General features: G+C 49.9%; 1 protein-coding gene and 1 pseudogene across 4 annotated transcripts; one reads left to right on the forward strand and one right to left on the reverse strand.

Moving 5' to 3' along the window:
* Positions 1 to 247: 247 nt before the first annotated feature.
* Positions 248 to 24,191, reverse strand: Bid (BH3 interacting domain death agonist). 4 transcript variants are annotated; one of them, XM_006505409.3, is made up of 7 exons: positions 23,863 to 23,995; positions 13,558 to 13,692; positions 8,852 to 8,917; positions 7,285 to 7,495; positions 4,349 to 4,488; positions 2,748 to 2,960; positions 248 to 1,421 (listed from the first exon to the last, which is right to left on the reverse strand). In XM_006505409.3, exons 3-7 carry the CDS (start codon positions 8,861 to 8,863, stop codon positions 1,410 to 1,412), a joined length of 588 nt encoding a protein of 195 aa, XP_006505472.1. In that variant the 5' UTR covers positions 8,864 to 8,917; positions 13,558 to 13,692; positions 23,863 to 23,995; the 3' UTR covers positions 248 to 1,409. The 4 variants fall into 4 exon arrangements, with proteins under 4 accessions (XP_006505472.1, XP_006505474.1, XP_006505473.1 ...); XM_006505411.4 differs by lacking the exons at positions 13,558 to 13,692; positions 23,863 to 23,995 and adding an exon at positions 24,059 to 24,191; XM_006505410.4 differs by lacking the exon at positions 13,558 to 13,692 and having other exon boundaries at positions 23,956 to 24,021.
* On the forward strand, positions 15,718 to 16,705 carry Gm17812 (predicted gene, 17812; annotated as a pseudogene).
* Positions 24,192 to 25,360: the final 1,169 nt, after the last annotated feature.

The raw sequence follows: 25,360 nt of genomic DNA on the forward strand, positions 1-25,360 counted from the left end.
ACTTGGGGGATTATTTCAGGTCACGTTTCATATTCTAAAAGTGCATGCACTCTTGGTTTGCCTTTCAGTGTTGAAAACATGGTCCTGGGATACAAAACCACACCTCAGTCCCCAGTCAGCAGAGCTAGTGAAGTCGCTGGAATAAAGACAGCCCTCAGAACTGTGACCCAAACAGCTGTGTGTTTCTGCTGGGATGGTCTGACCTTCTGATGTACTAGGTCATTTGGAGATACAGCTCTCCCAAACATCTAGAGAAGAGCCTTTTATTTTGAAGAAACAAATTTCTACCACTTAAGACAATTCACATATTTTTAGAACACAATGAAAAGTACTTTCTGAATTAAAATAATTTCTCAATTATACTCACCCAAAGGTCATGTTCCTAAAGAAAAATCCACTAATTTACAGGTATGATACACCCAAGCCATCACAGCCACCATGGCTGGGATGAGTTCAGAACTAGAATACTTGTAGGCTGTGGCGGCTCGTGCTGACGATCCCAGCTTTAAGCAAAGTTCAGCACAAGACGTAACAACGCTTGAGGATACAGTGAGGCCTTGTCTCTGAAATACAGAAGCGGAGGGAACATTTGCTTTTGATATGGAATCTTCTGTGATGTTACCCAGGGAAAGAGGATGGCAGCTGTGCTCTACAACCAAGACAGTGTGTCAGACTTGACTGGGAGTCACCTTTTGTGAACCGAGTGACCTGCTGCTGTTTTAGGTCTCTTCTGTGCATTCTGTTTGACACTGGTATGTGAGTTGTTCTTTGCATTCCGTAGCAAGAGCCTGAGTGTAACTGACACCACACAGATAAGTCGTGTGCATGATTCAGTTTGTTTCCACTTGGATAGAAATCTTGAGATAATAGCTGACCCCTGAAACAGCTAAACGCTGGGGTGAGGAGGGGTGGGGCGGTCGGGCTTCCCATGGTTTGAGATCAGCCATTCGGCTTTTACAAAGGCAGGTGGAGGCCTTGTGAGCACTTCAGTGTCCACTAGGCTGGGTGGACTTCACGCTCATGGGCCGATGCACCTCTCCTAATGCTGTTCTCCTTAGACAGAAGCCCACCTACATGGTGAAGACAGCCCAGAGCTGGCTCTCAGGAACAGTCACTTGGCATTACAAAGATGCTTTTCTGCCTTACAGCCTGCTGTTAAGTTTCATTCCCAAGTGGGAACCCATACAGCTGATAGGACAAAGGTACATGGTGTGGATGCAGGAGCCGGCGTAAACTCTTCAGATACACTCAAGCTGAACGCAGAGATGTCCAGTGAATCACCAGCTTGGGGTTCCCACCACCTGGAAATAGGGAGACAGCTGTTCTCTGGGACCTGTCTTCAGGCCAAGGTCTTTCCATGGTCGCGGTTCCTCTGGAGGCAGTGTCACCATCGGGCTTGTGCGGGCTCCTCAGTCCATCTCCTAAGAAAGAGGCAGCAGAGTAAGTCTCATTGGAGGATACGGTGCGTTAGAAAACAAGCACTGGGCTGCTGCTCAGTCAACAGTGCCTGCCTGGCACACAGAGACCTGTCCTCTGCTCCACCCACCCAGGTGTGGGGGTGCATGCCTGCAGATGCTGAGGCAGGAGGATTGCCTTGCATTCCATTGCCATCTGGGAATGTGGACTCTGCCTTCACCCAGAATAAACAAAAACCCCCTCCCCCCAAAAGAATCTCGGATAATGTTTCTGACAGGTTCTAAAATCCCAAACATTGTAAAATCCTAGTGCAGGTTAGGTATCTCCATCCAGCTCCCACTTGGGTTTGTGTAACCAGAGCACAAGACTCTAAGAACACGTGGTCATTTTCCAGCAGTCTCAGTAGACTGACCTTGGGCTTAGCTCCGTGTAACCACTTCCTGAGCATGCGCAATAGAAACTCAGGGCTACCCTAGCAATGGGCCCGTCCTCAGGCTTACTGGAGAGCTTGACAGCGATTCTCACTTAACTCATTTATTACTCCTATCAGTTTCTCTCTCCATCCTCGGGAAGCGCCCTTCGAAAGAATCTAAGTCATGGGCCATGGCTTACAGTGCCAAGCCTGATGAGCTGAGTGCAATCCCTGGGACCTCAGAGTCGTCCTGACCGACTATGCTGCAGCACACATGCTCCCACAGCAACATGCGCACACAAATAAGTGTAGTCACTTTCTGATTACTCATAATACCTGGGGCTGTGCAGATGGCTCAGTAAGAGCTACAGAGGCCTGAAGAACCGAGTTCAGATTCCTGGCACCCATATGGCAGCTCACAACCACTTGCAACTCAATCCCAGATGATGCAGCACCCTCCTGGCTATCCAGGCATCAGGCACACATGGTCCACAGGCACACATTCAGGTAGAGCATCAATACACATTAAACAACTGGTACCCCAGTGAGGGAAGGGAAGGCAGGCAGTGGAAGCCCAGGGTTTGCTAGTTTAGCCTAACCGGCAAGTTCTGACTTCACGGAGAACCAACCCTACCTCACAAAGATAGGTAGAGCGAGATAAAAAGGCACCCAATAATGGCCTCTGGCTTCCATGTGCACACCACACACACTTAGGGGGCTGAGCCCTTAGTCATCTTCCTAAACACTCCACGTCCCCCCAGCTTGCTCGGTTCCCATCAGTGGTGTGAAACAGCCTTGCCTCTCTCAGTCTGCGGGTGGTCAAAAGGGAGAGCAGGCCAGAGGGGCTTCAGCAGAGGCTCTGCTGCATTAGAATAGGGTAGGCAAGCAGGCAGGGGCTGGTGTCACTGCTGGCTCTTACGTTTCTAACCAAGTTCCTCACATAGGAGAATAGGTTCTGGTTAATAAAGTTGACAGTCGTGTGGAAGACATCACGGAGCAAAGATGGTGCGTGACTGGCCACTTTTTTGGCCAACAGCATGGTCATTATCAGCATGGCCTTGTCGTTCTCCATGTCTCTGGGGAAGGCTGTCTTCACCTCATCAAGGGCTTTGGCCAGGCAGTTCCTTTTGTCCTGTACATTAAAGAAGACAGTTTACTGATGCTCTTCCTTCAGAGAGACCAAATCAGGCCAAAGGAGGAAGCAGCCTTTCAGAGGGGAGTGGTGGTTAAATAGCTAAGAACGTTGGGTGGAGGAAATGATAGAGGATTCACTCTCCACAGACCAGAGAGGGACGTGGAGACTCACCAGTGCATGGTTAGTGAGTAGCCTGTACACACTACTGACATATGGGCGTCTGAGCTCTTCCCTGCACTCAGATGCTTACAGAATTGGCTGGACACGAGCACATCTTAGGCTCATGTTACTGTGAGCTTAGCTTTAGGGGCTACATGTTATCTTCCCTTCAGGCAGGAAAGGAAGATACTGGACCCCTGGACCTGAAGAGCATGTACTGCTCTGCCAGAGGAGCCCGTTCAGTTCCCAGCACCTATAGGCAACAGCTCACAATGGCCTGAAACTTCAGCTCCAGGGGATCTGATGGCAATGCATGTACCTGCAAGCATGCTCATGTACTCACACATGAGGTGCACGCAGAAACAGGTAACGTTAACTCTTTAAAAAATGGGGAGGGGAGTGCAGGCCTTTAATCCCAGCACTTGGGAGGCAGAGGCAGGCGGATTTCTGAGTTCAAGGCCAGCCTGGTCTACAAAGTGAGTTCCAGGACAGCCAGGGCTATACAGAGAAACCCTGCCTCAAAAAAAAAACAAAAAAACAAAAAACAAAAAAACAAGGTGGGGTGGAAAGTGAGCTTCAGGTTCTGTGGCTCACATTAAAGAATCTACCCCATAGGAGGAGCCCAAGGCTGTTGACAAATGTGTGTGTCTTTGACAGCCACTGGAGAGTGGCAGGTAGAGAGAGTGCCAGCAAAGACAGGCTGTATGTAGGCACAATGAATCTAGATGGTGAGGGCAGCCACGATTTCAGCTGCTGGAAGTCCTAAGAACAGAATCTTCTTCCTTGGGCAGGTACTTCACAGCCCCGGGGTTTGGTTTCTCTCTCTCCCCTCTCCCCACCACCCCTCCACCTCTGCTTTAGGAAGGACCCGGTGCTGAGGAACGAGCTTTGGGTCCTTCACCGTATACCCAGCAAGAGGTGGACTTGTATCGGTTTCCATGTGCTGATTCTAACCACACAGCCCAGCAGATGCTCACCCTGGGGGAACGACATGGAGTTCGCCACAAGAGAAGACTGAGTATCTGTACAGATCAGGTACTTCAGGGATCTTCCTGGAGGCCTGACTCCTAAGCTCTGTACTCTGACTAAATTCTTTGGAGAGACCATGCTGACGGGCAGTCAAGGACAGGGTTTACTTCCTGGGAAAGACTGGTTCGACAAGGAAAAATGTCCCACACTTCCGAAATGTCCCATAAGAGGGGCTCCCAGACCAGAGTCATACTTACTTCCTCCGACAGGCTGCCATTCATGAACTGTGCGGCTAGCTGTCTCACCAGTGTGGGCTGGATGTTGTGGTCCATCTCATCGCCTATTTGGGCGAGATGTCTGGCAATGTTGTGGATGATTTCTTCCTGACTTTCAGAATCTGTTTAGGCAACAAATACAAGACTCAGCAATGGTTCTGTCAACAGCTTCAGGCCACTTCCTACCTCCGCACCTGCCCTAGTGAGGACCATGAGTGCCGCCCCTCCCCGGGTGCAGGGAAGGCCTGGGTAGCAGAACCTGGCTGGAGAAGCAGGCCTGTCCCAGATTATATGCTTGCTGCTGCGGGGGCTGGGGGGTTGGGGGTGCTCCTGTCCTGTGTCCTGCCTGTGTCACTGCTGCTTTAATGCAGTGGGCAACTGCTTCAGCATTCAGCGGTACTCCAGGCCCTCCCTCAGTCCATGCCTGTCACATGGTCACCACATTGCTCTCCTCAAGGCCTCTCTGGTGCTCACTGCTTCTGCTTAGGTGACAGTAACTGCATGGCTTCCGGTTCCCTGTGATTTAAATCCACTACTCGCCGAGTGTTCTAGGCAGACTCAGCTGCTCACTGGCTTGCTGAAGCCACTACTTTGCCCTGCTCCCAATCTGCAGCCGATCGATCGTCTGCAAAGCCTCGTCATCCCCAGTCTCGTGACTTAAGCCAGGCTTTGAAGTCTGGCATGGACTGATGCAGAAAGAAGCGGGTATGGCACAGAGTGACAGACACCTGCGCACAGCCAGAGCCTCCTCCCGCTGCCCTGAACTTCCTGAGCCTTTCCTGGACTGCCTGGCGCTTCTCTTCAGTTTTGGCCTGGCTGGCTGGCTCACTGGTGGGCTTCGGAGACAAGGCTATGGTAAAACCCAGCTTGTAGAGAATACCTGTCACATCCCAGCCTACTCAAGATACCACTTCAGGGCATTTGAAAAATGAACCACATTTGGCAGAAGCAGGCAGAGTTCTGGGAGTTCATGATTAGCCTGGTCAACACAACAAATTTCAGGCTAGGCAGGGTAAGGCCCTGTCTCAAAAGAAATAAACTAGCCAGAGGGGGGTAGGGAAGCCAAACTAGCTGCTGGTCTCCCTTGCAACCACTAGAGGGCAGTGAAGCCTCTGTGTCCAAGATCGGGGGCAGCAGTGCTTAGAGTCCTGAAGTATCCTGACCTGAGTTTGATCCCAGGACACACATGGTGGAAGGAAAACAGCCAGCTCTGACTCCATACATATGCTAGGGCATGTGCATACCCCATACTCAGACAGACAGACAGACAGACAGACAAGCATTTTAAAAAAAATCATGCAGCTCCAGAACGTGCTGGAGGAGCAGAGCCCGAGCCAGGCCTGTACACTCTGAAGAACTTCTCAGTGATGCCCACCTGCATGCTGCCCACAGCGCTCTGAGCACTCGCTGCACCTCAGCCTTTAGGGAGGTCTCCTCAGTTGCTGTAAACACAGCATGGGGACAGGGGACAGGGGACAGGTGAAGGCTAGGAGCAGCCGAGTGACACAGGCTTAGCAGGAGGTGACTGCACTGATGAAGGAGCAGCTTGGTTGAGCCTTGCTCCTGCTGCATGGGCAGTTTGATCTGAGGTCAGCCATTTCTCTGCTGTGCCTCAGTTTCCTTATCTGGAAATGAGGGTCAGGATACTTCAATACTCGGTCATCTCTTTAGGTAATAGCAAGTCACATATGTTAAAGTTTCATTTAGGAGGCAAAATGACTCTAACGGCAGGAGTTTTCACTGGATTGAAAGTTCAGCTAGCCTACACAAATGAGGTGCTGTGTGGCTATTGAAGGATGCTTACCTGGCAGCCATGACCAGACTAGCAATGTCCCAGACCTCCCAGATCTGAATGGCAGGACGAAGGACTCTGCCTTGCTACTTTCCAAAACTCCACAAGCTGAAGCTGATGGCACTTCTGGGTTATAACATCTTGACCAGCATGGTGGCTTGAACATGCTTGGCCCAGATAGTGGCACTGATAGGAAGTGTGTCCTTGTTGGAAGAAGTGTGGGTGTGGGCTTTCAGACCCTCCTCCTAGCAGCCCGGAAGATGACAGCTGGATCAAGATGCAGAGCTCTCAGCTCTTCCTCCAGCACCATCCTACCTGGACGCTGCCATGCTTCCTGCCATGATGTTAATGGACTGACCTTCTGAACTTGTAAGCCAGCCTCAACCCAATTTGTCCTTTATAAGAATTGCCTTGGGCTGGGCGTGGTGGCGCACACCTTTAATCCCAGCACTAGGGAGGCAGAAGCAGGACCAATCATCATTATAGTTTTTTATTTCAAATGTACCTCATCCCCTCTCTTGACTCCTCTTTTCTGAATGACTTGATAGTTGCAGGAAAGAACTAAGAAATAAAAAAAAATAATAAAATAAAAAACCTAGCCAGCACATGGGAGGCAGAGGCAGGCGGATCTCTGAGTTCGAGGCCAGCCTGGTCTACAGAGTGAGTTCCAGGATAGCCAGGGCTACACAGAGACACCCTGTCTCGAAGCCCCCTCCCCCTCAAAAAACAGTTGCCTTGGTCATGGTGTCTTTTCACAGCAATGAAGCCTAAACTAGACAATCAATTTCCATACTTTGGCTGTACTATAACTGTTTGGGACATATGTTTTAAAAACCATGTTTTAAATATTGGTCCAGAGAGGATCCTCAGGTCCAGACCTGAAGAGAACTCAGGACTCATCAGAAGGAAGAACTTTCTAATTAGTTGTCCTGATACAGGCGATGTCATATGAACTGGACATTACTGGGGGCAGTCACATGCAGATCATAAGACAGGAGTCACATGACATGCACACACACACCAGCCTGACAATGTAAGGTTAGAGACTGAGCTCCAAAAGCCCTTGTAGCTTTTGGGGGTCAGTAAAGGCTACATTTGGGATGAGGTGGACAAGGCCAGGACCTACCTGGCTCTATTCTTCCTTGGTTGAAGGAGCGGCTGGCCTGGCTGCCATCTGTCTGCAGCTCGTCTTCGAGGTCTGCCTCCCAGTAAGCTTGCACAGGCAGTTCCCGACCCAGCACCTCCAGCTCTTGGCGAGTACAGCCAGAGCTTTGGAGAAAGCCGAACACCAGCAGGTCTGTGATGTGCTCGGCCCCCAGGCCGGAACCGTTGCTGACCTAAGGTGGAAGGGGAGTCAGGAAGGCTCACGGGAGCCTGGGTCAGAGCACAGTTGGACCCGAGTCACAATGGCCTGTGACAACCAATAACTCGGAGGATCTAAATGCCCTAGTGAGAGGCCCAGGGGCAGAGAAACAGGCTGTGGTGTGCTTGCCAAACAGAAGACACCAAGGGGCTATCGAGCCACCTTCTACAGATCCCCTCCTGAAGACACCCACTGGGGAAGCTGCTTCGAGGGAAGGTCTCAGGGACACTGGGGTGGCAGGCAAATGTCATTACTTCAGTTCCATCCATGTTTCCGTTCAGGGCTGAGCCTGACTGTACGGGCTGTGCTCCTAGCAGCAAGCGGTTCCTCTTTCCCCTCACTCCCTCATGAGCAGACACAGGATGCCTGATAAACTCTAGGAAGCAGGGACCCAGGTCCGACTCTGCCTGTGCCTTTCAGGGGGACATGTGCACTATCAGAGGCAGCAGGGAGGGTCTTGCTCACCGGCCTCTCTGCCAGTTCTATGGTGTGTACAAAAGCAGCCCTGGGTAGGAGCACTATGAAGGAGCACTTAGCGCCAGGCGTGGTGGCGCACGCCTTTAATCCCAGCACTCGGGAGGCAGAGGCAGAGGCAGGCGGATTTCTGAGTTCGAAGCCAGCCTGGTCTACACAGTGAGTTCCAGGACAGCCAGGGCTATACAGAGAAATCCTGTCTCGAAAAAAACAAAAAACAAAAAAAAGGAGGAGCACTCAGCAACGCCTGTTCCATGAGTCCCTGTAGTACAAAAAAACGTAGTAGCAAAACCTGCTTCACTTAATGTCCCTCAACTGTGTGCATAACAGTTGTCATAAAGTCAGAAACATCTACAATAAGATACAAGTTCTGATGTGGGGCAAGGATGTCAAATGCCAAGATGTAAGAGAAAATGTCAGCATTTCACTTTCTTCTGTGCCTCAGCTTTCCTGCTCCAAGGTAGAAGAAGGGGACAGCAGCAAGTCTACCGTTGTCCAGGAGGGGCCCACTCTCAAGAGGCCCTGCAGGACAGCAGGAGATACTGGGAGGCTAGAAAGCACTATTGCCCGAGCCCAGCTCAGCCCCTGACTGGGGCAAAAGGGAACCTTCCAGATCTTTTCTGTCCCGCCTTTGTGCCGCCCTTGCTATGTCTACCAAGCTGACAGTCACGCCGTTCCGTCCTTCTGGAAGGACGTCCCCCTTCCCCATTCTGTACTAAGTCCCTATCAGGTGCCAGTGGAGATGAACTCTGTTGGATTATCTGAGGTACACCTTGCCAGACCTGACAACTGAGGGGTCAGGTTGCTTAACGGGGACACCCAGGATGAACAAAATGAAAAGATACCAGAATCTAACCTCAGAGTCCATGGCACAAGCTGTGTAGCTCCAAGCACTGCCAGCTCACAGAGTCCAGGGAATCACCTGAAAAAGGACATATACAAGCCATGGGTGGCTGTTCCCTAAAGCAATGCCTCTGCGGGGCCCCGCGGGATACAGGACACTGTCACACCTGCAGCTGAGGCACACCCAGCCACACCGCTGGCTTTGGCTCATTTGTTTGCTCTCCACACAGACCCAGTGAGTCAGGTCTGCAGTCTTCCTCCTTGAAGCCTCCGCTGGCACTGACCTGGGCATCCCCAGGCCAGTTCTCCAGAGCTCAGCTTTCTTCCCATGTTCAGTAAGTCTGATCAGGCCAACTGGTGCTTCCCACAAGAACTGCTGCTGCTAATCCTCACACTGGTTAGTGGGTTTCCCAGCTAGTCACACACTCCTGCAAGACTGCAGGGCATCTACACTACAGGACCACAGTGCCCCCAAACCACCAACCACTTCCTCTTTCCACACGATGAGGCAAAGCACACAGTATGTATTCCAACTTAATGGGAAGAAGATGTCATCTGGAGGAGCCGGCAAGGCAGCTTGGCTGGTAAAACGTGCCCGCCATGCAAGTCTTCTGATCTACCATAGCTGACTGGACCAAAGTCATTGAAGAACTTCATTGAGGATGTCCAGACGAGCAGCTTTGTCCAGTGCAGAGGCTCTTATAACTAGGTGCCCTGATGTGCTTTGAACTTTGCACTTTAATCCCTTCATTAACAGGTTAAGATGTGAGTCTTGCCGGGCATGATGGCACACGCCTTTAATCCCAGCACTCAGGAGACAAAGGCAGGCAGATTTCTGAGTTCAAGGCCAGCCTGGTCTACAAAGTGAGTTCCAGGACAGCCAGGACTACACAGAGAAACGCTGTCTCAACGCACCCCCTCCCCCAAAAAAGATGTGAATCTTTGTGAAGACCCAGACCCTGAGGTAGAGCCCACTGATACCACAGAGAATGTGAAGGGTAAGACCCAGGATTAGGAGGGCACCTCCCACCCCACCCAGCAGACGCTCATCGTTACAGGCAAGCAGCTGAAAGATGACCATACTCTTTTTGATCCAGAAAAGACTCAAGCCCACACATGGTCTCCGTTCTTCAGCCTAAATTTCCCGTAGGCACTAATGGTATTACTCTACACTAAAACCATTTGTGCATTTGAATTTAGAAATTATAAGTTTCAGTACAGCCAGGCTTGGTGGTATAGAACTTTAATTCCAGCACCTGGAGGCAGAAGGAGGTGGATCCCTGAGTTTTCGGCTAGCCTGGTCTACAAACCAAGTTCCAGGGCAGCCAGGACTATTCAGAGAAAAACCCTGTCTCGAAACCTGCCCCCGCCCCAACCCCCACAAAGTTTCAGTAATAGCGGAACATCTGTTTAAAATGTTAATAAAGGTTTTGTTGCATGGTTAAAAAAGTATATCCATTCATTGTATATACTGTTACTGAGAATGCAAATTAATATGGCTACTATGGAAAATAGTGTAGAGGTCCCTCAAAAAAGCTAAGATCAGATGCAAGCAAGAGAGCTGGTGAATGTGCCAGTCAGCAAGCCAGATGGCCTGCATTCCATCCCTGGAACAATGTGAAAGGTCAAAGAGGAGCCGGTTCCAGGTCCCTCTTCCCTCCATACGCATGAGTTCACCTCCCTCATATACACACAGTGATGAATAAAAATTCTAATTAAAAAAAAACACCTTGCTTGGTATTTCTCATTACATCCAGAATTATTAGACAGGTGTGAAAGCACTTTGCATGCACCTCATGGTGGTCAGAGCTGTCAATCACAGTCAGAGCTGTCAATCTCCACCATCACAGAGGCCACTTCTTCCAGAAGCCACCAGGTGGAGTCTTGGGACGAGAGAGCTATTTCTGAGCAGAGAGCTGTGTCCTGAGTAAGAGGAATGGACAGCAGCTCACGTGGGTCACACTACTCAGACTCCAACTCACTCTCCCAGGAACCTGGAAGTTTCTCTTGTACTGTAGAAGCCAAAAGCCCTGAAGTAGCTGAAAACTCTGAACTTCACAAAACCCCGCCCACCCGAAGTGCAGACTTGGGACACACCAATAGGGAGGAAGGTACAAAGTACTGTTACACAGAGCTGGGTGTCCTTGTGCCCCTGCCCTGCTGAGGTTTATCTATACAAGTAACCGAGAAAAATGTGATAAATATTACGGAGAGGGCACCCAGCCATCCACTTATCAAAGGCTACAGAGCAGGCAGAGAACGCCGCCAAGTGGAGATCCAGAGAAGAAAAAGCCTCCCAGACTTCTGGCTGATGAATGCCGAGTGACCAGGAGAAGTTGTTTTCCATCTTTTCAAATGGACATATGTTAAATATTTAACTCATTACTTAATGGGAAACCAAGGAACTGTGCTAAAACTGCCCAGGTGCTTGAGATGCAGCCCTGTTGGTAGAGTGCCTGCCTCACATGCATGCAGAGCCCCGGGCTGCCGGAGACGATGGCACACACCCGTAACTGCAGCACGCAGGAAGCAGAAGTTCCCGGCCGCCTTCTTCAACACTGTGAGCTGGAAGCCAGGCTGGGCTATACGATACCTTGTCTCCATAAAAATAAACAAACAAATAAGTAAATAAACAAAACTCAAATGACAAAGAACCATATGCACAGATGATGAGAAACAGAAGAACTTAGAGACGCAGGCAAGACTGCCAATAGCTGTAAGATAATAACCACACTGCACTGGACAAAGGCCTGTGGACAAGTGCCTGCATTAATATCTGTATTCTGCAGCATATCAATAACCTAGAGGGTAAGACGGTAATAATACCCAATTGTGGTGTGGAGCTCAGTGCTTCAGCCGTGCCTAGTATGCCTGTGTCCCGGGGATAGACCCTCAACACCTGAAAAAAAAATATTTTTAAGGGACTGGTTGGAGAATGGCGAGATGGACTGGCGGTTAAGAATTTGTCTTGAAAGCTGGGCCGTGGTGGCGCACGCCTTTAATCCCAGAACTCGGGAGGCAGATGCAGGCAGATTTCTGAGTTCGAGGTCAGCCTGGTCTACAAAGTGAGTTCCAGGACAGCTGTTCTGGCCTCTGTGTGTAACACACACATGCACGCGCGCACACACACTCTCTCTCTTTCTCTCTCTCTCTCTCTCTCTCTCTCTCTCTCTCTCTCTCTCTAAAGGGGGTTGCAGAAGGCTCAGTGGTTAAGTGTTCTGTCTATCCTACCAGAGGACATGAGTTCAGTTTCCAGTATCCATCCCTCCATCTCTCCCTAATTTTCCCTTTTTACAATACAAATGGCCACACCTGAGATTTTCCAGGATTGCCCAAGCTCAGCTTTAGGTGTCAGGCTCCTGAAAGGGCTGGGAACACAGCTTGATGGTAGAATGCCTGCCTGCAAGAGTAAGGCCTGAGCATTCCATCCCCAGCATGCAAAATAGAAATAAGCAAATCAAGTTTTGTTTTGTTTTGTTTTTTCTAAATCTAGGTCCAATTTTGGAAACAGTAAACATCAAGTGTTGTAAGAAGCATTAGGTGGTAGGACATCCAATTAACACAGGGTCACATGCACGAGAATAGGCATGGTTATCCATTAATGACACAAACCCAGACTGTTTCATAAGCAGTGAGCTTTGTCCACCCCTTCCCACAATGTCTAAAAAGCCAAGAGCACAATAAAGTCAACACGCAGTAGCGGAAGCTGCTCTGCTACCCGGAGTCCCCGAGAATGGGCAGTTTCTATTAGAGATGCTTTTTCAGAGGAACTGGGTGATAGCACACATGCTTAGCATGAGCAAAACCTTCAGTTCAAAACTCTGTGCACGCACACACACACACACACACACACAAATCTACAACACCCAATGCACCGACATAATTCCTGTATTTTCATTCTTACCGCAAATGTAACATTGAAACACACTTTTTAAAAATCCTAAAATGTTTAATTTGTATGAATGTCTCGTCCAGTTGGTGCTGCATCAGTGAGAAGCCAGAGCCTAAACCTCTGTGACTAAAGCACCTTTTCCCATTTACACAAGAGCAAAGGCTCTTCTCAACTACTTAGGTCAAGAACAAACTCGGTGACACAGATTATAATCCCAGCTACTCAAAAGGCTGAGGCAGGAGGATCACAAGTTCAACTTTCTAAGACCTTGTCCCAAAATAAATACAAAACAAAGCTGTCTGGAATCCTCAAGGCCCTGTGTTCACGGTGTGTGGGGTGGAGTCAGTGTGTGTGTGGGGAGAGTGTGTTTTAGTTTACTTTCTATCGTAATAAAACACTTGACCAAAAACAATTTGGGGAGAAAAGTACATATCTCAGCACAACAACTCTCAGGTCCCGTCCCCGTCCCCCTCCCCCTGAGGGAAGTCAAGGCAGGAACCTGGAGGCAGGAGCTGGAGTCATGGCCAGGGAGGGGGGCCGCTTACTGACTTGTTCCATGTCTTGCTCAGGCTCTTTCTTACAGAACTCAGGGCCACCTGCCCAGGAGCGGCACTGTCCACAGTAAGCCAGACCTCCCACACCATCACCAATCAAGAAAATACCCTGCGGGCTTACCTACAAGCAAATCTGATGGAGGCATTTTCTCAATTGAGGTTCCCTCTACACACACACACACACACACACACACACACACACACACACACACACACACGAGCACACATAGGCAGGCAGGGAGAGGGAGGCAGGACAAAGAGACCCAAACTCACAGGTCCAGTAACGGATGCTGTTCTTCTCCTTGGACACAAAACAGTTCAACCGAGCTTGCGACCAAGGACGCAGAGAAAACAGTCCAGCAACCGGGTGTGCTCTCCCAGCCCCCCAACAGAAAGCAGCTATGTCACCTATTCATAAAGATGAACAAACGTTAAGGTCACAAAGCTGAATCCTTGATGTGACAAAAAAGAGCCTCTTTGTCTATCATGTACCAATCATAGACCAAGACAAGTTCCATGGCAGGCGGGGGGTGCCAGGCACGCCGCCAGCGAGGTCTACTCTTGGCGCTACCTTGCAGGCCTCAGGAAGACAGGTAGGTGCTGTGGTGCCCAGCTTCCTCAGCAATTTTCAAGCTTAGCTGCACAGTGGAATCTTCTGGAAGCCCCTGAACACAGTGATCTGACATGACCTTACACACAGCACCCAAGGAATTCATGAAGAAAACAAAGTAGCAGAGAGCAAGCCCCTGCTGTCCTGTTTTTCTATACACTACTCATAACCCAAAATAAAATGAAATGATTATTGTGCTACCAAGAGACAGAAAATCCTAAGACCCGGCCTGCATCTCCACAGTAGAACACACGTCTACCGAGAGCTTGAGAGCAACCCCAGTGCCGTGAACAAAATTAATGCACAAAGCATTTAGGAGCGAATGTTATACGAGCATTAGACACTAAACGAAAACTGCAAAACTTGTTGAGATAAACAACGGAAGGCAAGCACCTGTCAGGGGCTGGAAGAGACAACACACTATCAGACTACAGCACTCCACACAATTCCTATAAAAAATACTCCAGAAAGTGACAAACAATTCCTAAATCCATACATGAACGCGGAGGACATTTTCAAAAATCGCCATTCTTGAAAAGGAACAAAGTGGATGACAGACTTGTACTTCCTGATTTCAAACCTTCCCATAGCTCTCGTCATGACGTCATGAAGGTGCGGGCCTGGTTGAAGAAATCAGAGAGCAGTGAGCATCGAGTTCATCAGACACTGACCCGGGCCACCGCCAGGGAAAGAACAGACAGTTTTAACCAAGGACACTGGGATAGCCAACTATCCCCCCAAAAGGCATGAATTCCTACCTCTGCCAGATGTCATACAAAAGATTAAAAATGGATGCTAAGAAGGCTGCAGAGAGGACTCAGAAGTTAAGAGCACTGGCTGCTCTTCCAAAGGACCTGGGTTCAATTCCCAGCTCATATTAACTGCCTGTAACACCAGTACTGGGGCATCTGCCTCCACAGGCACTGGGCACCCATGTGGTACACAGATATACAAAAAGGGAAAATACTCACACACATAGACATAAATTTGAAAAAAACAACAGCTGACAGGGGCTTTCCTTTCGGACATATGTTGGCCGTGGACATACCATCCAGGGGCAGCACCACAGCATTAGCAAGCACAGGACACGCTCAGTCAGGGCATCACCAGAGGGTCAACTCTCGCAGATAGAGCCAGATCACACTGACATAGTTGTTATGTGTTGCAGATAGCCCTGGGGCTAATTATATTTGATGTTAATTCCGTTCTCCTGAGAGTGGTTGTGAACAAGGACATAGTCAGCACTCAGGTGATTTCCTGTAAACCTGCTTCCCACCTTAATTTGTAAAATAAAGGGGAGCTGAAGTTTGGGCTGATAAAAGGGAAGGTGGAGCGGAAGGTGGGGGGAGAGAACAAAGAGAAAATGGAAGAGGGAGAGGACACAGACAAGGAGAAAGAAGGGGAAAAGTGGAGCAGAAGCACAAGGCCTGGAGAAACCGCAAGTTCTAAGGGGTCTCATAGATGTGGAAGATGGTAGTGTAGCGGTAGATCTGCCCAATCTAGGCGCACAGCATGTATTCATATGAACTGTGTTGTGTTTTCATTGCCGGGGCATATTTGGGAGGAGATTTACCGCAACAGTTATGAGTCACCTAAGAGGAACTGATCCCAACTGTCAGTGAGCAGACATAGCCCAACAGTGCCACAAACAAGACTGCGCTGCTCCAGTCATAGTGACAACTGGGCTCCTCTGGAGTACTAACACACTCCCTCAGCAGTCTGTCCTGGTGACAGCCAAATTCAGCAGAAAAGCTGAAAAGATTCAGGGTGTTCCAGGCCTCAGGGAGTGACCTGAAGCTACACAGAAAGGCTCATTAAATGACATCAAACGGAGGGGCTTCTGACTATGTTTGAGCCGTTGGTTGACTTAGGTCATTTTCTCAGCCCAAAGTCCCCTCAGCAATGGCGAGAGTCAGTTGCGGGGCATCCAGCAGCTACTGCAGGCAGCCAAGAAGGTGTCCAAGGCCTGCAAGTGAAAGAACCGGAGGCCGAAGCAGGCCAAAGAAGCCGCCAGGCTGAAATTGAACAGTACTGCAGAGGCCAAGGAAGCTGCAGCACTGGGGTCTCATGGCAGCTGCAGCAGTGAGGTGGAAGAGGAGACCCAGGGGAAGATGAACGTCCTCCAGAACCACTTCGAGCAGAACAGGGATGGAGTCCTGAATGACCTCTTGGCCTCTGTGTGTGACATCCAGCCAGAAATCCATGAAAACTACCGCATAAACGGATAGGAGGTAGAAGCGCCTGCTCTGTGGGTTGGCATGAGATCTGCCCCCATAGAATAGGAAACCTCCACAGAGCTCGAGTTCTGTTCTGGAAGGCATTAAATTATTTCTCTATGCCGTTGTAGGACCCTTCACGTTTTAAGAGTATCAAATCTAGCTTTTTGTACCGACTTGCTATGTACCTGAAGTTCCATCTTCTTATCTTGTGTGTCTTTAAGGAGTGTTTGTCACCTGTTTCCTGTGTCTTCTGCAAGTAATGGATATCAGTGCTGACTTTTTTATTAGTCAAGTAGAAAAAATTCTTTGAAAGAAAGGGAGTAAGCTGTTCCCTTCTACTTTCTTAAAGGTCAGGGGCGTTATTTATGGAAAAGTAGTAATAGCTATTAGCAACTCCTATGAAGTAGCAGCCAGCCTTACAGTACTCTAGCCTGGATAATTTAGGACAGTCAATATGGTATGCTTATTCCGGCTGCTGTTAGTGTATCCTAACCCAAATCACGAGATGCGAGGACTCAACTCATTACATGTTATTTGGGGTGCTTGTAATCTTTTTTAAAAGTAAAACTTTGTCTTTCCTTTCAAAAAAAAAGATAACAAACTATTTTATTTTTATTTGATGTATATGGTGTTTTGCCTGCATGTATCTCTGTGCCTGGTGCCCGTGGAGGCCAGAAGAGGGTGCCAGATGACCTGGAACTGGAGTTACAGAGGGTGGCGTGCTCCCATGTGGATACCAGGAGTCACACAAGTCCTCGGGAAGAGCAGCCAGTGCTCTTAACCACTGAGTCACCATCTCTCCAGTCTGAATAACAGATTTTCTTTTGAGATAGGTCTCACTATGTAGCCCTGACTGTTCTCAAACTTACTATGTAGACTAGGCTAGCCTCCCAAAGAGATGCACCTGGCTTTGAATAACAAATTCTCTTTTTATTTTTTAAAAAGATTTATTTATTTATTTATTTGATGTATTAGTATACTGTCACTGTCTTCAGACACACTAGAAGAGGGTATCAGATCCCATTTCAGCCACCATGTGGTTGCTGGGAATTGAACTCAGGACCTCTGGAAGAGCAGTCAGTGCTCTTAACTGCTGAGCCATCTCTCTTGCCCCTGAATAACAAATTCTTAAAAACCAAACCAAACCAAAACAGATAGACCTAAGTGTAAGAAGGGTGGGGGCTGGAGAGTAGCTGGTTCAGCAGTAGAGTACTGGCTACTCTTCCAGAGGACCTGGGTTTGATTCCCAGGATCCACTGGCTCAGAACTGAAACTCCAGGCTCAGGAGACCCAATGTCCTTTTCTGGGCCTCTTGGGGCACCAGACACAGACATAGTACACAGACACGCAGTCAAAACACCGATACACATAATTTATAAAATAAAAAATTTAAAAAGAGAACACGAGAGGAAGTCTCAATTATCTTGTATTAGGCAACGTCTTAGACATAGCCCAGAGGCACAAGTAACAAAAGAAAAAAAAATTACCTAACGTAGTCTTCAAAGTTGAAAACTTTTATGATTCAAAAGACACTCCTGAGAAGATAAAACCGAGTCAGACATGGTGCTTCCTATCTGTAATCTCAACATCCAGGAAGCTAAAACAGGACAGACGGATCTGCACAGTGAGTTCAAATCCAGCCTGGGGAGGAAACGTCTACAAAGTATCTGACAAGGAACGGGTAGCAAGAATATGTGAGTGGCTGGAGATGACGTGGCATCTAAAGCAGGGGGCACAAGCCTGCCAACATGAACTGAATGAAGCCTTAGGACCCACACTGGGCAAAGAAAGAACTGACTTCCGCAAGTCTGATAGCCAGGTGCATGCTGTGGGATGTCCCATAATGAAATAAACAACTACACGTAATAAAAATGAATATGGGCCGGAAAAATGGCCCAGTTGTTAAAAGCACAGGCTGCTCTTCCAGAGGACCTGGGTTCATTTCCCAGAACCTACACAGCAGCTCATATTTGTCTGTAACTCTAGTTCCAGGGGATTCGACCCCATCTTCTGGCCTCCTTGGGCACCAGGTTTGAAAGTGGTGTAAGCAAACACCCACATACATAGACAGTAGAGAGCCTGGCATGGCCCTCAGCCTGGCCTAGAACTTGACGTTCAGGCAAGAACGGTCTTCCCTTCTGATCCTCCTGCCTCCACTGTCCGGGTGTTGGGGCTACAGATGCCAACCTCTGTGCCTGGTTTCTGCCAGCTGTCCTGTATCTCCAGCCCTTTCTTTGGGCTTTGGAGACAAGTTCTTACTATGAAGCCCAGCCTTGCTTTGAAACTTGTTCTCCTTCTCATTCCTGCCCTGGCCTGCCAAGTGCTGGCATCACAGACTTGACCCACCACACCAGCAATACAATGGTTTTAAGAACGAGAGCGTAGCTCAGGGGCGCAGCAACTGCTTAGTGGGCAAAGGTTTCTGCCTTTAACCATTAGCACAGAAAGTAATCTTGCCAAAGGGTGGTGTGGAAAAGGGCGTGTGCACCATGCCACTGAAGCTGCCCATCCCTGGGGCCTCACTAGGCCTGCAGAAGATGGCTGTCCTGGTTGTCTGAGGCCTATAAGATACAGAGACCTGCTTTCCCTCCCTACCCAGGACCGAGGCTTCTGAAATATCTAAGCATTGGGTGGGACAAGATGGCTAGCAGAAAGGGAGTCAGATGTCCTAAGGGTGAGCCAACAGGGGCGCAGACAGATGTCTCAGAGGCCGCTCTGCGATGTTTGCACGCCTGTGCTCTCTTCCTGCCCCACCCCCAATGCTTTACTCTTTTTTTTTTTTTCTCTCTTTTTCTTAGCTTAGCCACAGAGGGACTGGGAGTGCCTAGCCCAGCAGAGAATCCAATGGAGGACGACTGGACTGTCTGCACCGTGCTCTGAGGGCAGAGCTGGCAGTGGGCCTGCATTGGGTAACAGCCATTTCCTGTCTTCCACACCCTAGAGGGGAGAGCGACCTTTCCTCGTTTGTTAAAGGGGCAATGGCCTCCATCAGAGAGACAGGACAGCAGTCACCTTGCCTGATGAGATGGGCTCCTGGAGGTGCGCATGCAGTAGTCAGTCCAGTAAGGGCTTTGTGGTATGGTCTCCCTGGTTTCTAGAAGATGCTCAAAGAAAAACAAGACCATGTCCTGGCCAGAAACTTGCCTTGTCTAGAACTCAAGGGAAGATAGGTCTATGCTATAAGATAGCAACACGCCAGACTGAGGAGGCATGGTAGGCTCCTGTGGGTTCCAAGGCCTCTTCCAGATGGTGTCACCCAGTCTCAATACACCTTTCCAAGACTGGTTAGGAAAAGCCTGTTGGGAAGTTCCCACAGAAATCCAGGTAAAGGTTTTCTATGTCCTCAGCTAGAGGAGGGTGGCTCTGGTGAGTTCCAGGGTCCCTTTACCCCATCAGTCACACTTGTCCTTGGAAGGCTAGCTGTCTGTTCTGAGGACACATAAGGTGGGCTGAGGTAACGTACTTATTGGGAACAGCACCACTACAGGAGAAACATGTATGTATACACCAGTTATGAAAACTAAACTGCTGGCTCAGGTAAAAGCCTACAGCCAAGGGCTCTGGATCACACAAGCTGGAATCTCGAGTACCCAGGCTTCAGCTGTTCTTTTACTGCCTCTGAAGAAAGATTTGAAGCCTGTAATCCTGGCACTTGGGAAGCTGGAAGCAGGAGAATCAAGTGTTCAAGGCTAGTCTCAGGTATATAGTGAGACAAAAACCAGCCTCAGGTATATGTGAGACCCTGCCTCATAAAACAAAACAAAACAAGCAAAAACAAAACTAGGCGCGGCCAGCCTGGTCTACAAAGTGAGTTCCAGGACAGCCAGGGCTATACAGAGAAACTCTGTCTCGAAAACCAAAAAAACAAAACAAAACAAAACAAAAAAATCAAAAACAAAGAAGGTTTGTCACTGAAGGAGGGAACAGTAGCCTAAGGCAGTACAGGCCTTCCCTGGCTGTGGCCATCATGGTGACAGTAGACCCACTATGGGCCAGGAGATCCCTCCAGACTAGAGAAACTATGCAGGAAACTGCAAAAAAGCATCTGTCCTGTGTCTCACGACACACAGATAGGCAAACTCTCACTACATTTGGCTGCCTTCTTCCACACAGCCCAGTCCTGGGCCAGGGTTTAGCTATCCTCACCCTTCCAGGCATAGTGCCAGAAAGCACACTGCCCTTCTTAGGCCGATCCAGGGGCCAGTAGGGAAACACCTGGCTCCTAAGTACTTCCTAATGTCTGTTTGCATTACTGGGGAAGAAGGGTAACTTAAGGCAAACCAGGGCTAGGATATGGCTCAGTCTGTAAACTCCAGGCCTATATAAGCATAGGGGTCTGAGCTGGGATCACGAGGACCATGGGAAGGCTAGTGTAGTGCTCTGAGCCTAGAATCCGAGTGCTGGGGAGGCAGAGACTGGAGTATCCCTAGAGCCCACTGGCCAGCCAGTCTACTAAATCGGTGAGTGAAGAGTCCTGTCACACACAGGGAAATGTAGAGAATGACTGAGGAAGTCACTTGACACCAACAGAGACAGAGAGGGGGAGGTGGGGAGGGGGAGAGGGAGAGGGAGAGGGAGAGGGGTGGGAGAAGAGAAGAGAGCACAAAACACTTGTCCTCTGTTTTCTGTTCCCTTGATTTCACTTGGTTTTGTTTGAATGTTTTTGGAAGGCTAACATGTCTGTGAGGATAAATGCCCATAAAGCCAACTAAGAACTCAATTTTCAAGATGGCAGCACCTCTAGAAATGGTTGCCTTTCATCTTGTTTAGCTCAGGGTAGATGCTACCACCCTTTTGTCGGAAATATCCCTGTTTGGACCAGCGAAAGTCGAGGGAGAAGAGTCAGAGAGTAAGACACAGTGAACTGGAGACATCTGCTGTGGACATCTGCCAGGATGGTTCGTGGGGGAAACCCCACCATAAAGGTCCCTGGCACTAAAGTTCCAGCTTCCCCATTCATACACCTAGCTGCCCTGTCTCCCTCTACCTGCTAGGGGGAAGAGTCCACAGGAAGGGGCTGTGCATGTCTGACTCAGTGGCAGAATGCACATGGAACAAACACTAGGCCGGGGTTTTCCCTAGTGTTAAAAAAGCAAACAACACCGTGGGCATCCTCTCTGTTCCTTACCCCCGAGGACTATTGGGCTCCACAGATGGACCTCCCTTGGGAAGCAGGGCGCAGCCTGAGAATCAGGTGGTACAGTTAAACTGGGAGTTTTCCACCTGATTTTGAGACCCTGGGTAAGTAAATTAGCCCCTCTCTGCCCAATGTACCTTTCTGAAGAAGGAAGTAATAATCTAGTCTCTAATTATTGTAATACGACATGAGTTAATTAAAATAAACGATACACTCTGTAGTCCCAGTACTTAGGAGGACGAGGCAGGAAGTACTCTTTTGTTTTGTTTTGTTTGTTTGTTTGTTGGAGGGTTTCTCTGTACAGCCCTGGCTGGAACTCAGAGATCCACTGGCCTCTGTCTCCTGAGTTCTTGGATTAAAGGTGTCCCACCACGGCCCAGCAAGGAGGTATTGTTGAGCAGGAGTTGGAGACAAGTCTGGGCGACATTCTGCCTTTTAAAAAAAGAAATTTGAGAAGGAAAACAAAGCTCTCTGTGGGCTTATCAGACCCAGAAGGCTCTGTATAGCACTTGCCCATCACTGCCCTCCAACCTGAAGCTTCAGTTTATCTGTCTCCTTCAGACTATGAGGAAAAATACATGTGGCCTCTGAGACTGGCCAGCCAGGCAGCGTGCCCAGAAAGAAACAGAAACACCAGCTGCCCTCCACAGCCACGGCCCAGCAAATGGTGGCCAGAGATACAACCACAGACAAAATGTCCAGTGACCACAGACCCACAGTGGGGGCTTCTTATGGACGGGCAGTTTCCAACTCTCATCCTTGGAACCATCAGATTCACTGTCTCCCTGATGAGGAATGGCTCTTTGGTCTTGAACACAGCCTAGATGTGGGTCCCCAACCCTCAGCTTCCCACTAGAGAGCAAAAGGGCAGCTGGAAAAGCATGCAGTGCCCTTCGGAAGGTCTAAAAGGCTGTGTCATCAGGCCTTCCTTCCGGAGGCCAGGCACCCAGCACTGTGCCCCCCCCCCCCGTAGGCTATTCTTTCTTGCAAATAAGAGGAACCAGGTAACCTCAAGCTGTGAGCATCACTTCCCCTCCCCCAGCCTCGCCAGTAACTGCCCTAACAGCCCACTTTTCAGGTACACCCTCAACTCATCCTTCAGAGCTCCAGTAACCTGGCCACCTTGGGGCTACTTAAATCTCTTTATAGAGCATGCCACATCCAGCCGGCTTCTCTTCACTTGCCATCACCAAAGCCTGTACCCAACTCCACCCCGCAGTAGCCAGGAGATAGCACCTTGCGTCAGTGGGTGAAATGCCTGCTAACCCAGCTGTAATAAGCCAACCTCCCTGCCATTCCCTCTCTGGGCAAGAGAGGCAGTAGAGGCCAGGACACACACAATCGCCACCCTGCTTCCCCACCACCACCCAGCCGAGTCCTTCTTAGAGCTCAGCCCACTCAAGTATTAAAGCCTCTGAACTCAGCCCCAGCACTGGATCAGGCTCCCCCCCCCCCCATGGAAACACTCAGAGCTGACTGCCAGGGTAGTGCCTGGGACCAAGTCCCAGGGGATGGGGCAGGGCTGCAAAGTCTCCTGGTTGGGTAGAGCTGGAATGTGGAAAGTCCACATCCTTCTTGTGGTTTCTCCCAGCTCCATTCCACAGCTAGCTTATCCTAGACCCGGCTTCAAGGTAGTCTTCCAGTAAGGGCAATCCTGGCCATGGCACCAGGCAGTAGCCTGGGAAAGTAGGGGAGCCCTGCCTGGGTCCTCAGGATGCTCTTGACTCAGAACTATGTGGCTTATCAGATGAAGGTCAAGCCCAGCCTAGAAGTCCCATACTCAACACCACCTGGTCCTTTACAGAGCTCTTCATTCCAGCCTCTCACCACCCACAAAGTTCTACCCTGATCCGTCCCTGGTCCACACTTATTTGTTGAGTATGTAAATGAATGTACGAAAGAATGAATGAACGAATGTGTGAATCCTTGTGGGCCCAGGCCACTTGGTGGCTGAAGACTGTGGGTTTCTTCTAGAATCCTATAGGGTTATTCAGCCAACCATTCAACAAACTTTTTAAAAACATCAGCAACCAGTCTGTGCACATTTTCAAACCATTTTGGGTACTGGAGATGCGGAGGGGTCAGCCACTTCCTCACAGTTCAGGCGTGAGTGTGAGCTGTGCACACAGTAGTGCCCACGGGTGTAGGAAAGGTGCCCCTCGCTGCAGTCTTCCAAGGTCTGTGTTCCCTGGGTTGGGGTTCCAGGGCTTTTGCAGGGCCCATTTGTGGGCTGTAGCCGTTCCTTGTTGATTTTTGTGGGTGGCCATAGCGGAGCGCAGCGAGACCTCAGGCCCGCCTTTCCAGCTCTGCGCGCACCTGCCGAGTGGCGCGCGACCGCGGGGACCCCGGGTCCACCAGGAGGCCTGCCCGAAGCGGACCAGGACCGAGCGCTGAGGGGGACCGCGAGTGGCGCACGCCCCAGGCCTTCGAGTGAGTGCCTTCCCCTCAGCTCCGCGGTGGCACCCTGTGGCCGGCGCCCTCACCCCGCCTCCATCAAGGCGCAAGAGCCCCGCCATCACGAAGGATCGATAGCATACGAAACTGAGCTCCGTGCCGACCCCGTCCTCCCAGAGGGGAACTGTGGGGGCGCCCAGTAGGGTGGGCATACTCACCACGCAGACGCCGCTGCGCCGGTACCGGGCGGCGAACGGGCTAAGGCAAAGGTTTGCGGAGCCACACTCGGCCCGGCGCTCTACTCCACCTACCTTTCCTCGTGCTCGCCCGGGAGCCCCGCCCCTGTGATAGCCCCGCCCTCCGGATGCTCCGCCCTCCGACTGGCCACACTTTGCGGAAACCCAAGGGTCCTACCGGCTCGCTACGGGGGACAGGAAGGAAGGTACACCCGGAACCTGCGCTCCCCAGAGTCCCCAAAGCCTGGGCGACCTGCCCTCGTGAGGATGGGGTGTCATACTTGATCCCGACCTCTCCGCATTGTCTTGATGTATTACATAGCAGGGTTGGCACACTCAAGACTAGTGACCCTGTCAGAATCGGCCCTATCAGAGATGCTGGGAGGTCCCTATTGTTTCTCCTGCGCAGCTGCTTGCAGAATTTTTAAACTCTTGTGGGGAAGGCAGGGATGGGGGTTGCGGGGTTCTCGGTCATGGAATGAATCAGCAAGGATGAATGTGGAAAGAACCAGGAGGCTAGCAGATAATCTCAAACTGCTAGCTAGTTCCCCTGTCCAGAGAAGTCCCAATGCTATATACTTAAGTGCCAGCCAGTACCCCCAAAGGACACGTGACAGTGACAAAAGTGAAAGAGAAACAAGAAAGTGAATTCTGGAAGTATGAGGAAGTAAATAGAACCATGGAAATTGCTGTTCCTGAGCAGAGAAACTGGATCTGAGAAGACAAAAAAAAAAAAAAAAAAAAAAAAAAATCACATGGTTGGTGTGTGTTTGTGTGTGTATGTGTGTATTTAAGCCAGAGGTCAGTGTTTTCCTTCATCACTCTCCACCTTTCCACCTTTTTTTTTTTTCTTTTGAGATGGTGTGGGGTGAGGGGAGTGGACCAGCTTCCCAGCTCCACGCGTGATTTCCCTAGGCTGACTGCCAGGTGAGCTCCAGGAAGCTTCCACTGTGCACCAATAACAATGGAATTGTAGATACACACAGCACTCTATTTTTTACATGGGTGCTAGGGATCCAAAGTCCAGTTCTTACGCATATGAAGTACTTTACAAACCGAGCCATCTCCAGGGTTTCTTTTTCCTCTTTATATTTTCCAATTCTTCTTAAAGGAAGATGGCTCTAATTTTACGATCAATAAAAGTTACACTTGAAGCCGGGCGTGGTGTCGCACGCCTTTAATCCCGGCACTTGGGAGGCCTCTGTTCGAGGCCAGCCTGGTCTACAAAGTGAGTTCCAGGACAGCCAGGGCTATACAGAGAAACCCTGTCTGTCGAAAAACCAACCCCACCCCACCCCCCACTCCCCCACCCCCCCACCCCCCGCCAAAAAAAAAGTTACACTTGAAATCACATAGTGGAAGAGCTTGGTGATGAACAGCGGGGGCAGGGTTGGAGAGATGGCTCACTGGTTAAAAGCACTTCTCACTCTTACAGAGCATCCATCTGGGTTCAGTACTTAGCACCCATATGGTGGCTGAC

This window comes from Mus musculus, chromosome 6 (assembly GCF_000001635.26).
Source record: "Mus musculus strain C57BL/6J chromosome 6, GRCm38.p6 C57BL/6J".
In the NCBI taxonomy this organism is placed as follows: Eukaryota; Metazoa; Chordata; class Mammalia; order Rodentia; family Muridae; genus Mus; species Mus musculus.

Bases quoted from the DNA above. Each gene is read 5' to 3' on its own strand.
- Bid (XM_006505411.4), bottom strand. The intron at 4,489-7,284 runs GTAGGTCCTGGC...TTGCCTAAACAG, and splicing joins CCAAGGAAGAATAGAGCCAG to ATTCTGAAAGTCAGGAAGAA. The intron at 2,961-4,348 runs GTAAGTATGACT...TTTAATGTACAG, and splicing joins ATGGCAGCCTGTCGGAGGAA to GACAAAAGGAACTGCCTGGC.